General features: G+C 37.5%; 2 protein-coding genes and 1 pseudogene across 2 annotated transcripts; 1 reads left to right on the forward strand and 2 right to left on the reverse strand.

The window, feature by feature from the left end:
• Nucleotides 1–3,763: 3,763 nt before the first annotated feature.
• Nucleotides 3,764–7,097, reverse strand: LOC132639720 (uncharacterized). Its single transcript, XM_060356150.1, has 7 exons — nt 6,712–7,097; nt 6,548–6,630; nt 5,756–5,927; nt 5,270–5,640; nt 4,625–5,129; nt 4,030–4,564; nt 3,764–3,976 (listed from the first exon to the last, which is right to left on the reverse strand). Exons 1-7 carry the CDS (start codon nt 7,095–7,097, stop codon nt 3,764–3,766), a joined length of 2,265 nt encoding a protein of 754 aa, XP_060212133.1.
• A 1,965-nt stretch (nt 7,098–9,062) lies between these two features.
• On the forward strand, nt 9,063–10,392 carry LOC132639721 (uncharacterized). Its single transcript, XM_060356151.1, has one exon. It carries the CDS (start codon nt 9,063–9,065, stop codon nt 10,236–10,238), a length of 1,176 nt encoding a protein of 391 aa, XP_060212134.1. The 3' UTR covers nt 10,239–10,392.
• A 285-nt stretch (nt 10,393–10,677) lies between these two features.
• Nucleotides 10,678–12,448, reverse strand: LOC132642683 (omega-3 fatty acid desaturase, endoplasmic reticulum-like; annotated as a pseudogene).
• Between the last annotated feature and the right edge of the window lie 2,512 nt (nt 12,449–14,960).

Genomic DNA, 14,960 nt, shown 5'->3' on the forward strand with positions numbered 1-14,960 from the left:
AAGAAGCTTATAAAGCCTTGTTAAAGGAAAGTCCAACATGGAGGTTCTTCAATGACAAGAAATGATGGCAAGCAATGACAAAAAGGTAAGTCAACTTGATAAAGAAACTAGAGAAAAGTGATATGACAAAGTCGTAGTAGTTTGTGATTGGTTTAATCAAGAGTAAAAGAGCATGAGGCATAAGGGGTATTAGTTACGCATGAGACTTAGACCCTCGAGAACAAAGATGACGTTACAAGCGAACTTTGACCAAAAAAAAAAAGAAGAGGGGTAAGTGATATTATATCGATAGTGTGGATAACTAGACCTACTACTGTTGTGAGCACCCCTATGGGACGAAAGTTGTTAATTGGAGCGGATTTAGATATTGAATTATAACTACCAAAGGAGCTAAGTAAAATACATTATTGTTCGGATTACTATGCCAATTGTATCACTCGATTACAAAGCTGCAAGGTGAGTATGTTAAGATCTCCCACATGAATTATCGTAGTTATAAATTATGGGAAACAACACAAATGAGATATAGTATATTAAGGGATATGTTAATTAAAGATTTGAAAGTGAGGCAACGGAATTAAGAATAGTACAAGCAAAACCCTTAAAGGGGGGGAAGCGAGCAAAAAGAATACAAGTGTAGAAATTGGAATGATGGACCCTAAGATGTAAGAGATATACTCTAGAACTAAGAGTGAGAGTTGTACGGAAATAAGTTTAACGATTGGTAAAAAAAAAAAAAAAAAATGAATACGGATTGAGCAGGCATCTGAGGCTACATTGGAAATCATCCGCGAAGACCATGAACCACGTGACATTGGGAGCAAACAACTCAAGGGACATTGTAACGGATGGCGATGTGATACTAGAATGGAGACAAATGCACTAATGATAGAGTCGTTGTAATGATATTGTGACTTATAAGCGACAATTGATAAGAGAGACTTAAGGTTTTCTATAGTAGGATGTAAGATATAAAAATCAAATTGAATAAGATGAATAAAGGAAAGAAGAGAGCACGACGCGGTAAGTTGCTACGGATAGACAAAAGATTTTGCAGTTCGAATAATCACCGAGCCTAGTCATAGTCGGGTACGTGAAACACCGAACCTTCGTAGTCAGACATGCTATGTAAAAGATGTGAATATGAATATGACCATGGATACGATATGTGAATGAGTACGATTATGAATACGGATGCAGATACAGACACATGTACACGTACAGATGTGTATGTACACAAATCATGCAAGAACAATTATGTAACTTGCAAGTAATTATACGTCGCCCATGAAACCAAGTGGCTGCTTAGAAAGAGGTAAACAAGAATAGCGTGGTCATGCTACCCCCGGGACAGTTGAGGGGAAATATATGGTAAAATTAGTTGAAATGTGGAGTTGGGGTTAGTGTTAGGGATAAATAGGATAATTACTTCGAATATGACATAAGTGCATGTTATACGCTGATTACAGTGACCTGGGATGTGACAACCTACGAATGCATAAAGAAGCAGCCTCAGTCAAGACCTTGTGGCAAGACGACCACTAGGAAGGAATGACCTGGGAAGAAGAAGAGAAAATGAAATCCATGTACCCGTTTTTATTTTAATCCCCGGGAGAAATCCAACATGAGATATCAACATTTTGAGGTATGTGATGCTTTATATTTCTGATGTTGCGGTCGTGTGTGGCCCTTATTGTTGTCATTGTTATGGCCCTGTGAGGCATTAAGTATTATGGGTTGTTGTGACAGGTTAGTAGTGCCTCGTATTCTTCCCTTTCAAGTCAGATCATCCGAAAACGTTTCCTTAAATCGTCCTTTTGGAGGGCTTATGCCCATTTTTGGCTTATGGGTCCTTCTTAGGACTTGCTCAACTTTCCATATACTACTCGTATGTATCTTCATATATCCTTTATAAAACTTTGACATGTGGGCCCCACTTAGCTTGCAGAGCGAGGGCTTTTCGTCAATTAACATATGAACTAATTTACACCATATGGTCTCCAAATGTCATATATATGCCAATATTGCCTTCTTATAACACAACCTTCATTCTGAAATTGATTTTCAGATTTTTGTTCAGCGCGTTCGCGCTGTATTGGCCCTTTGGCCCATTCTAAGCCGTCTATAGTTTTTGGTAACGCAAAATTTTTCCGGGGTGTAACACTTTGCTTATGAGTTTGATATTCCTCTTCAGCAAATTTTCCCCAGTTCACTGCGTAAGATAAAGTTCCAAGTTGTGTTGCGTCTCTGCAGGTTGTACTTTCTGCCAAAACTGAAATTCATGTCAAAATTGGTAATAAAGTTGAAATTATAAAGAGTGTAAAATGATAGTAAATATGAGTGTGAGAGCGAGGACGAAGCCGTGTGGCTTATAATGATGCAGTATGGCCAAAATATTGTCTCTGGTTGTCTTCAGGGACTTGAATGAATGTGTGATGCGGATGCCGAGGATGTAATAATATCTCTAGTTGCAGTTTGGAGCTGATAGTGATACGGCCTCCGGCTGTCTTCCGGGACTCGATGATAAATGATATCTGCGAAATTTAAGGTAAACTCGTTAAAGTAGGTAAAGTAGATGATGAAATAGAGAAATAAAGTAAGGAGTAAAGTAAGTGTATAGCCGTTTGGCTTATGCAGGTGAGGCCGTGTAGCCATGCGATGTCTCCGGTTGTCTTCGGGGACTTGATGATATGTCTCCGGTTGTCTTCGGGGACTTGATGATATGTGCCATAATAGCATATGTTCCATTCTCGTCACCTGTCCACAACCCTTGCAAAGTTATAAATCCATAAGCAATGAGAAATCTTCAAGTTGCTAGGGGAACTAAGAGTGTAGAATACGAGGATCTCTGTGTTCAACCTGACGTCGATTTACCCGTAGGCTACAAACCGCCGAAATTTGACACGTTCAATGGAACAGGCGACCCTCATACACACTTAAGGGCTTATTGTGACAAACTGGTTGGAGTGGGCAGAGACCAGAACATAAGGATGAAGCTCTTCATAAGAAGCTTATCTGGCGAAGCACTTACTTCGTATACACAACAGGACGTCCGTAAATGGCGCGGTTGGAGTGACATGGCGCAAGACTTTATGGACAGATTCAGTTTTAACACCGATATCACGCCAGATAGAGTCTACATGACTAAGTTAACCAAGAAATCAGCTGAGACATTCCGCGAGTATGCGTTACGTTGGAGGTCAGAAGCGGCTAGGGTTCAACCTCCGATGAATGATAGAGAAATGACTGCTACCTTCATTGAATGCCAGACTGGCATATTTTATCAGAAAATGATAGGTATGATGGGACAAAATTGGGTGTCAACAGTAAACACTCAAACCAATTTGTAGCATTTTCAGCACAAAAACACCTGAGATATATTTCTAAACACTTATTCACAACCTCAGTCTGGCCATCAGATTGAGGATGATATGCTGAAGAAGTGTTGAGTTGGACCCCTTGAATTAAGAACAACTCCTACCAGAAAGTACTCAAAAAAATAACATCTCTATCACTTGTTATATTGTCGGGCAAACCAGGCAACTTAACCACCTCATTAAGTACTGCTTTAGCAACTGACTGTGCAGTATATGGGTGTCTCAGAGGGGTAAAGTGAGCATACTTGCTCAGTCTGTCTACAACCACCAGTATAACTTCATGACTATTAGACTTAGGAAGACCATCAATGAAATCCATGCTGATTTAGGACCATACCACCTCAGGAATTGGGAGGGGTTGCAGTAGGCCAGGGCATGCAGATAAATCAGACTTGTTCTTTTGACAAGTAACACAACATTTCACAAACTTCTTGACATCCTCTCTCATGCTCTTCCAGTAGAATAATGTCAATAACCTTATTAAGGTGGCTTCCACTCCTGAATGACCACCATTTGGAGAAACATGCCAATATCCTATAATGTCTTGTCTCAACTGAATGACTTTGCCCACCACTAATCTGCCTTTCCTTCTCAACTATCTATTACACCAAGAAAAATGAGATTTCAAGTTTGGATTAGCCTATAAGTGCACCAGTATGGCCTTTATTTCAGGATCAGTTTCCCAACTTTGAGCTGTAGCTTGTAACAACTCAGAACCTGCCAAAGCTAATATCTCAGATCCAGTCACCTTAGAGAGAGCATCAGCTGCTTTATTATTAGACCCCTTCTTATACTCAATAGTATAGTCAAATGGCATGAGTTTGGTTAACCACATGAGTTGAGAGTTAGTGTGGATCTTCTGCTCCATTAAGAACTTCAAAGCTCTATCAGTTCTTATAATGAATTTTTGACCCAGTAGGTATTGAGAACATTTAGTGACAGCATGCACAATAGCTAGCAACTCCCTATCATATACAGACATTGCAACATGCTTGGAAGAAAGTATTTTGCTGATGAATGCAATAGGATGACCTTCTTGCATCAGAACAACCCTAATGCCATAACCACTAGCATCAGTTTCCACAATAAAGGTCTTGTTCATATCAGGTAAAGCCAACACACGAACTTGAATAAGTGCTAGCTTCAGTTCCTCAAATGCTTTAGTAGCCTCAGAAGACCAGCTGAAGCTATCCTTATTTAAAAGATCAGTCAAAGGTCCACTAATCAATCCAAATCATTGCACAAACCTCCTGTAATAACTAGAAAGGCCAAGAAACCCTCTTAGTTGTTTAAGAGTGGTTGGTATAGGCCAATTCTTGACAGCTGAGATTTTCTGAGGATCTGTGGAAACCCCTTCCTCAGAAATAAAATGACCCAAATACTCTATCTTTTGAACACCAAAGAAACACTTGCTTTGTTTGGCAAAAAGCTGGTGTTTCTGCATTTCTACAAAAGCATATGTCAAGTGCAATAATTGATCCTCAAGGTTCTGATTGTAAATCAAAATGTCATCAAAGAAGACTAACACATATTTCCTGAGAAAAGCTTGAAATACTGTGTTCATCAACCCTTGAAATATGGCAGGGGCATTTGACAACCCAAATGGCATGACCAAATATTCATAATGACCAAAATGTGTTCTAAATGCAATCTTTGGTATATCATCAACTGCCATTCTCAACTGGTGATAACCAGATCTAAGATCAATCTTTGAAAAGATCTTAGAACCACCTAATTCATCCAATAAATCCTCTACAATAGGGATAGGAAACTTGTTTTTCACAGTACTTTTGTTCAAGTCCCTATAATCTACACATAGCCTCCAAGTGCCATTTTTTTTCCCACTAAGACAACAGGAGATACAAATGGACTGCAACTAGGTTGTACTATACCTTGATCAAGCATTTGTTTTACCAAGCCTTCAATTATATCCTTTTTAACAGAAGGATATCTATAGGGTCTCTTGTTAATGGGTTCGGTACCAGAATGTAAAACTATTCGGTGGTCAAAAACACCCCTAAATGGTGGTAACTGAGTAGGTTCATCAAACAAACATTTGAACTCTTTTAACAATTCAGTCAACCTAGATTCTTCCACTGATTCTTGTATTGTTTTTAAAGCATGGCCATGTAACTCATAAAACATAGCAGGTACTACTTGAATCATACAAAGTTGTGATCCATTACCTGATACTTTGTCAATCTTTCCAGCTCCTGATGTCACAACCTGCTTGCCTGCTCCTCTTAACAAGTGTTTTTTTTCCCTTATACACAAACTCCATAGTGAGTTTACTGAAGTTCATTTTGATATCCCCTAATGTCAGTAGCCATTGAACACCTAGCACTACTCTATAAGACCCTAGGTGTAGTAGTAAAAACTCAGCAGTGAATTCAGCACCTTGTAGCAACCAAGTGATTTCACAGATCTTATCCACTCTCATGTCATTTTTATTTGCTGCAGACACTTGATGTGGTGTAGTTACTCTAGTTGAACACCCTAATTGCTTCACCATATCAGGGTCAATGAAGTTATGGGAACTACCAGTATCAACTAAGATATGCAATGGTTTCTTAGAGATAACCAGTAACCCTTAGTGTTCTGAACCCAAATGAACCATTTAGAGTATGTACAAAAATCTCCATCTATTCCAGAGATTGGTTTGGGTCCATTATTTCCATCTCTATGCTATCTATCAACTCCTCCTCTATGTGATAGTGTTCTTCAATTGTCTTCTCTACTTCCAACAAATACAGTTGTTTTAGATTCTTGCACTTATGCCTCAATACATACTTTTCTGGACAAAAGTAGCATAACCCTTGAGCTCTTTTCTCATTCATCTCCTCAACACTTAGCTTTCTTCTGATGATCCCTTTATTGCTTGTAGTGTCCCCCCCCCCCCCCTCCAGGAGTAGGTAACAAAGGTTTAGTTTGGACTTTTTGCTCACTATTCCTCTTATAACCATAACTAGAGTTTGTTGATGACATTGATGCATATCTGTAAGCCTTTTCCTGAGCATCTAGGAAGGATTCTTGCATCCTAACAGTTCTATACGGTTGAGAAAGAGTGGTAGGACTTATCAATTTAACAGCCCTATTCAAATCATCCTTAAGTCCTCCAATGAATCAACTAATTGCATTTTCTTGAGATAGATTGACTCTAGTCAATTTACTTTCAAACATGGCTTGATAATCTTTCACAGAGCCAGTTTGCCTGATCTTCTTGATCTCTTCCATTGGGTCATTATAATCAGCCCTAAATCTTTCAACTAAAGCTATTACATATTCATTCCAAGTAGGGGGGGGGGGGGGGGGAGGGTAAGTGTATTGCCTATACCTCATAAACGATTGGTGCCACTTAATTGGTTCACCTTCAAGATGTATTGCTGCTAATCCCACTCTCTTGTCCATGGCAATGTTATCAAAGTTAAAGAATTGCTCAACCTTGAATAGCCATGATTTCAAATCATCACCAGAAAATCTTGGAAAATCTACTTTTGAATATCTAGATATCCCAGGGTAGTTCTGATAATTTGTATTGTTTCTATCTCTATGTTCATCATCAACTACTTGCTTATCCCTTGACACTCTTTCTCTTGAAGTTTCAACAACATTTATCACTGGTGAAGTTTCAATTCTGGTTCCCTCTACATGTTCCTTCAATTGGGCCACAATTTGATCCAATCTCTTCAATGAAGCCACTCCCCCAGTAAGAGTTCCCATGTCTGTAACCAATTTCTGCAACAATTCTCAAACATCAACACCTTCCATGGTGTTTTCAGTCCCTTGATCCCTATTTGACCTAGTTCCCTTCGCCATTTTTAGCCGAGAATCATAAAGCTCTGATACCAATGATAGCAGAATCACAAAAATCCAAGACTGATTTGAGTAATTCTATAGCTAGAACAGGAATTCAATGGAAGAATTCGAGTGTATAGCTCAATTGAATGGAAAAGATACAAATGATAGAGAAAGTAGAGTTCTTGTATTAAGAATCAAGTAATATGAAAGTGAATGAATACAATAGTGGGATCTACAACCACTTATAGCTAAATCTGAACAATCAACTAATAACCACTTCTAACTAACTTTCCCGCCACTGACTAATTCAGAATATCCCTCAACTAACTCCTAACTAACTGGATAGTTGACATGGCACTTAGCTAACTAACTTTTAACCAACTGAAATGATGAATAGACTATTACAATTAATCCCCAATTTCGTGTATCAAACAATCACTTTGCTTGCTATGTGAGCACGCAGGTTATAGCAGTAAAGAGAACAGACGAAGATGGTCTGAGTAAGGTATCTCCTCTATTATTTCTGCCTCTAAAGAAGAGAGCGCAGAAGAACAGAAAATAGGAACTTTCTCTCTGCTTTCTAAAAAATCCCTACATAAAACTAAATCATAGTGTAATATATAACCATGTAATGATAAAGGACCGTCTGTTTGTCTTACTTCTCCAGACTTCCTTTAAAAGATCATTATTTTCTTCACTTGTTATCCTAATATCTGCCCCAAAGCACAAGGAAATCCATTTTAAAAAAAGTTCTCTACAGTGTAAAAACAGACCCTAGCTTTTACTAAGAGGATTGAAAATTTTAATCAATATAAAAAGAGAATGAGAGTATATGTAGGTACCATATTTGGTCCGAGGTCGTTTTGCGGCTATCAGAGGAAGAGATTCCGATTGTATCCAACCGCCAGAGCACACCCAGTAAGAATCCTGCAAGACAAGCTGACAAAGATGGCGGAAGAAATTTCGGCAAAGTCAGAGAATTAAAAGGGAGTTAAGAAGTGGGTAACTCGTTTAGGAGCGGAGGTATTTAGTGGAGAATTGCATAATTTTTGCTTGTAAATCCGTCAACGTTATCTAGTTCCGCTCTGGCTCCAGCAATGGTAGCCATGGATATGAATCGTTCAAGAAGAGCAATCTTCGCGGGAGAAAGAAGAGGAAGAGACGGAAGCAATTTTGAACAGTGAAGACGGTTCATCACTTTTTTCTTTTCATAATATAAGGCGTGTCCTTTTTTTTTTTTTTAGCGCAGGGAAATTCTAAAAAACTAAGAAATATGACCAAAAATTTGAGAGAAAAGATAAATAGGTTTTCTGATCATTGAAGCCTGCCACATCAGCGGGCCTAAGCCCTGGCTTTATATAGATATATAGATGGTCAATATTGTGAGTTATAGTACTTTTACCATAATTTCTAAATATGAAAATTTTATAAATATTCTATGTTCAAATTTACGTTGATTAAAAAGTTGACTCTCAAAATTCGAACGATACCACAAAAATTGGGAAAGAGAGTATAACATATATATTACCACAAATCATCAAGAACCTAATGTCACATTTAAAAAGCTAAGCGACTCTCTTCGTCATGGAAATTTCCATATTTAATTGCACTGTGATAAGAAATTAAACATAAAGAAACTAATTTGCATTAAATGCTTAATATTTTCTTACTTTTTGAACGTTCCTTTATTTGACTCGGTAACTAAACTTTATTTAGTTTAGGAAACCCTCACCTTATTCCTATAGGAAATCGGAAAGCCTAATGTTACCTATATATATCATAGTGCACATAGTAAATTTTGTATATACACTCAATTCTTTACACAGAGCTTAGGGCTTAGTAAACCTAACGCTTTGTTCTCAGCCAAAATTTGCCGTCGAAACTAAGATGGCTTGCTGCCGGAAGAGGAAAATCTCTCAAGTTTCCAATTCCGGTCATGATCTTAATGTCACGATGTCTGAAAAAGACAACCAACAAATCCGAGCTGCGATGCTCAAGAAACGTTTTGCCAACGCAATATTCAAGTCCGAACAACAACAACTACTACTTGGCAATCATGAGTTTGATGAACAGCATCAGTTGCGTGAAGAGAAAGTGAAAGTCAAGTTGCTGAAGACACAACGGCAAAGAGAAAGAGAAGGCGCTGCTCGTAATAATGTCATAGAAAGATGGGTGGATTTTGACGATAACCTGAAAGCAAAAAGAAAGTTGTCGATGTTGACAAAGGTGCAGATGTTAAAACGTACCAGAGATTACTCATTTTTATTATCCGATGATGCAGAACTTCCTGCTCCATCAAGAGGTTCCTTATCTCATAAAGCCTCTGATGGGCGAGTAGCTTTACCACCAAGCAGCAAGCAATATTCTTCAACCAATACAGCGAGAAAGCTGCTAAATGATCGTCAAGTGCACGGGAAACCTATATCGGGAAGCAGCCAAATGCAATCGAAACTGTTGAATCAGAAATCAGTTTCTCTTAGTAAGCAAACTCAACTAGCATTAGGTCCAAATGGAAAGAGGGTTTTGACACCAGATGTCAAGAGCACCGTGCCTGCTTTGCACAAGCCAACCCCTTCAAAGTTGCAACCTTCTATTCCAAGGCAATCCTTGGTACAGAAAAAGGAAATAGTACTACAATCTGGAAAGTCAAAGGTGATGCCAAAACAAGCTGAGCCTTCATACAGACCTAAGCCGATTATGCAGAAACAGACAGTGCCATTGTCCAAACTGCCTCCTAAAAACGCAACTCGTTCTTTGGAAGATAGGCTCCCAGTAAGAAAACCAATGAGACACGACGATGAAGATGATGATGGAGCAGAAGCTATTAGTATGATCATTAGGAGGATGTTTGGGTATAATCCCAACAGATATCGGGATGATGATGATGATGATGATGATACTAGTGATATGGAGGCTAATTTTGATGACATACTGAGGGAAGAAAAACAAAGTGCGAAAATAGCAAAGGAAGAGGACGAAGAAGAACTCCGGAAGATAGAAGAAGAAGAAAGGAGGGAGCGGTTGAGAAAACAGGCAAAGAAGCAAAAGTTGAGCCATCAATGAAGGCAAATTCTTGAAAATTGCTTTTAGTTACTGCAGTAACTTTTAACATAATAAGTTGCTCAGTTTTAGGATGGATTTGAATTTCAAATTTCTATTAGATTTGTTTAGGTTGTTGAGTCACTTTAGCCTTTTGAAATTATTCTACAGATTTTCTGTTGTTAAGTTAGCTATTTAAACCCTCTATGCTTAATAAAAATTGAGAGACAATTTTCAATCAATACTTTTAACCTTTTTGTTGCACCATGTTTTAAAAAACCAACACAAATATGTTTTCCCTTGCTTCATAGATAGAGTTATAGATTCACATTTTCCTGGCTAGCACAGAGTAAGGGGGCTGAGGGGAGTTTGTAAAGGAATATCATAGTCTCCCCTTAATTTAGCAGTTGATTAATTTGTATATATTGGTTGTATTGAGCGTTGGCGCTCATTGTCCAAGCAGTTGTAACAGAAGTTTTTTAATCATTTTGCAGCTGTAGTAATTTACTGCCCCTGTTTGCCAAGCCAAATCTGAGAAAATTCTCAGGTACATGGGTACTTGTTGAGTTATTTGGTACATTAACATGTGCTGATTTGGATTATTTACATTCTCCTTACGTTTAATTCAAGTATTAGTTTGTGAATTTTCAAAAAAAAAAAAAAAAAACACATGTGGTTAGCCAGTAATATTTTATAGAACTACGTTGGGCTTGATTTTCTTGAAAGGTTTTAGTATGAGTAGGGGTTACGTAGGCTAACTTAATTTTTTCAGCCATCAAATCTATTTTCCAATTGTTTGACATTACAAAACTATAGCTAAGACCAAGTTTCTGAAACTAGTTAATTAAGTAGGTTGCGAGTTTCTTTTAATTTTTCTTTCTCTCTGTCTCTCTCTCTCCCCCATGTGAGTTGCAGAGATTGATTCAGTCTTGCTTTGGAGGAGAAGATTGGAAGAGGTGTGGATCGTTCTGATAGAAAACAATCTCCCCAGAATCGCTAACATAATGATCCTGTTTCATGCTCCTTGTACCTTCACCAAGTGAAAAGGAATTGCCCCTGATTGCTTTTTGGCTCTCTGTAATACTCCCCAAGTACTGCTTTTGTCGCTTCTCTCAATTGATAATGTGTTATCTGAGGAAATAGATGGTGATTAACATTTGTTCCAATGTCACGATGTATGTTACTGAACAATCTGTAGTCTCTATTAACTGTGGTTAGACCCCCTCGCCACGGTACCGGGGAAGTTTCTTCTCGTAGCCATGGTGATGCAGGTAAGTAACAAAGTCCGACCACATTACAAAAATCAAATAAGGAGCGCTATAAAAGTTGAAGATTTAGAGAGTACCAAAGAGGGTGCATACATAAACCAGGAGAGCTGCCATGATAGTCCAGCATACAGTTGATGTTACAATATATTTTCTCTCATGGGGTTGAAACAAATCACTGTACGGGTTGCAATGAGAACCAGATTTTCCTGGACTTCTCTTCATCAAGTACATTGGATATGCTAACAATGGAGATGGGATCTTATATCTTAGAATCTTTGTTGAATTACCTACTTTAATTTCTTGTCTAGCTTTTCCGGCACCCGCACCCAAGACTTAGCCGTCTCCACATTTCCTTGGTTCTGATGGTGAGCTTTGTGTTGATCCTCCATCCATGGTAGGTTACCAGAATAACAGAATGTAGTATGTGACCAATTACATTATTTAGCAACTGGCTGTCTGAAAAGCTGTCATGCCCACAATCATGTCCAACGCGGAGCCAGGATTTTCACCTAGGAGGTCAAATATATGAAGAAGTAAATACACAAAGAAGCCAAGAGGGTTCAACATCTACTGTATATACATAATTTTTTTTAACCTGATATATACAATAATTTTTCGTCAAGGGGGTTCGGATGAACCCCTTGGAGGCTACCTAGCTCCACCCCCGTGTCCAAGAACAAAGATTGCCCAAAATATGGTGCCTTGATCGCCCAATAAATTGGGTAAAATAACCAACTATCCAAGCAATTAAACTGCAGTCCCAATGAATGTAGCAACCAATATTAGGTCCCTGAATATATAGCTCAAGGACCTGAATGGACCCTTAGCCCAACAATGCTTAGGAATTGTATTTCGTATCTCAGCCAGCCTAAATGGAGGAGGGGCACTGGGATCGAATTCAAACTCCATCTCATTAATCTCATTGCTGCTCTGATAATCAATCTCACTTATTCCAAGAGACCCCATTTAATTAATGCTCTCGTCTAGAGTCTTCAACTCTGAACCTGTTTTGGGTTTGAGAGTAGGCTAACTTATGAACAAGATGATAGTGCCCCTATATATATAAAAATAACAAATCATGGTTATGTTACTTTTTATTTTGTTGATCTTAGTATGTAATTTTAATTTGTTCTCAAATGTGTGTGTCGGTCTAGCTACTAGCTAAATGGTCGTCATTTAACTTTCCGTTGTGTATTTTTCTTGCATGAATTGAACAATCGTTTGTCCCCTTCAAACTTATCGGCATATTTTCAGTGTTGGTCATAGTAAAAGAAAAACAAATTGTCTGGAGACTATGTATTGTCACGAAAATTGAACCACCTCCTGGTTGTCACCGCTGTATACATTTTACTAATAGGCTAAATTGAGTGCCTCTTAATCGATCTCTCTAATCTGCAATAGACTAGCAAAATCCTCTTGGATATAAATTTCATAAAATCCGATAGACTGTGAGAGTCTATTCAAACAAATGCTCTCGTAGAGAAGCACAACCATTTTACATTGATGGTAAATGTTGTGATGCTCTCTGGCCCCTTTTTGGGATTTGCATTAAGTACTTGCTGAAGTGCACGTCTACTTGATTTTGGGACCACTATTTAAAATATATTCGGAGTGCGTAAAAATTTGTATGTGTACTCATTTTAGATATACGGTGTCTAAAGCTTCATATGGATGAAGTTCTGATTTAGTCATTTTTGCTTGAATTCCAAACACATATGACTGAAATTAACCATTTTTACCTGAATTTTAACTATATATGTCTGAATCCAATCTTTCTTTTGTTTGAACTAAAGGAAAAAATGCTTCATCCATATATAACTTCAAACATTTTAAGCCTGAAAAAGACACCACATGTCTAAGTTGTTTCAAATTACAGTAGGTACATATAATTTTTTTTTTAAAAGTAGGTACAAATTAAATGGTGATGTTCAAATAAAATACCACGTGAAACTTTTACGTGGGTCTTTCTTATAATATCATTTCCCTTGTAATAAGTTTCTCCTATAATGGGTTTCCTTTTATGTGCATTGCCCTACCACAAAATTTTAAAAATTCAATAATATCAGAAATAAAAAGGTAAAGCAAAATGAAGGTATTTATAATTACTTGATTTACAAAGAATAATTAAACAACACCGCCTACAGTTAATTGCACAACGACTGCACTTTGATAGTTTAAGAAATTAAATATTTAGGAAACGCGTTAGTTCAAGAAACTAGGTTGCATTAAATTGGTTAATGTTTTTTAACTTTTGAAAGTTTCCATATTTGATTCGGTAACTCGCTTTGTTGGTTTAGGAAACTCTCACCTTATTCCTATAGGAAATCGGAAATCCTAATGCTACCTATATAAATATATTTCGTAATGCACGTAGTAAAATTTCTATATACTCAAATCTTTTACATGTACAGTGCTTAGGGCTTAGCAAACATAATGCTTTATTCTCAGTCAAAATTTGCCGTAGCAACTAAGATGGCTTGCTGCCGGAAAAGGAAAATCTCTCAAGTTTCTGATTCCGGTGATCTTGATGTTACGGTGTTAGAAAAAGAAAACAAACAAATCCGAGCTGCGATGCTCAAGAAACGATTCGCTAATGTAATCTTCATGTCCGAACAACAATTACGTGAACTTGATGAACTACAAATCAAGAAGAAAAAAAAAATCAATTGTGTGAAGAGAACGTGAAAGTCGAGTTCATGAAGACACAACGGCAAAAAGAGAGAGAAGCTGCTCGTATTGCCATAGAAAGAATAAAAAGAACAGTGGATTTTGGCGATAGCCTGAAAGCAGAAAGAGAGTTGTTGATGATGATCCGCGCTGCTTGAATTTGTTCTCAGAAAGTTAGAGTTCAAAAATGCGAATTGTTAGAAATTTCTTGAAGAGCCAAAGGTATTAAGCACTGAATTAAGTATAGTTCATTTACGTTCAATTTTTTAGTATTCAAGCATTTCACTTAGTGTAAAGAAGAAAAAGGGAAGGCAAAGTATTGATCAGTGGCTAATTTTGTTATGTAAAGAACTACGTTGGGCTTTATTTTCTTGAAAGGTTTAGTTTTAGTATTAGTAGAGGGTGCGTTGGGAACTTGTGAACAAGATGGTGTAAGTGATGTCCCTATACATATAAGAAAAACAAATCATGTTGATGTTACGTTTTATTTTATTGATCTTAGTATGTAATTTTAATTTGTCCTCAAATGAGTGTGTCCATCTAAAGATGAGAATGTTTCTATGATGATTACGACGATGATGATGATTTCATGTGTAAAAGTCCCAAGCTTATGATTTCAAGGTGAATATGAGAATGTTGAGTTATGTTCGTGATTTTCTTGATTTTTATTCATTGTTGTTGATCTCGCCTTATAATAATTGTTCCTTCAAGGTGAGATAGAGCGATGATGATTATTCCATAATATAATCCGAGGTTACCGACCTTACGTTACTCCGATGTATTTATAGCTTTTATTTGGCTCTCATGCATG

This window comes from Lycium barbarum, chromosome 5 (assembly GCF_019175385.1).
Source record: "Lycium barbarum isolate Lr01 chromosome 5, ASM1917538v2, whole genome shotgun sequence".
Lineage (NCBI taxonomy): Eukaryota > Viridiplantae > Streptophyta > Magnoliopsida > Solanales > Solanaceae > Lycium > Lycium barbarum.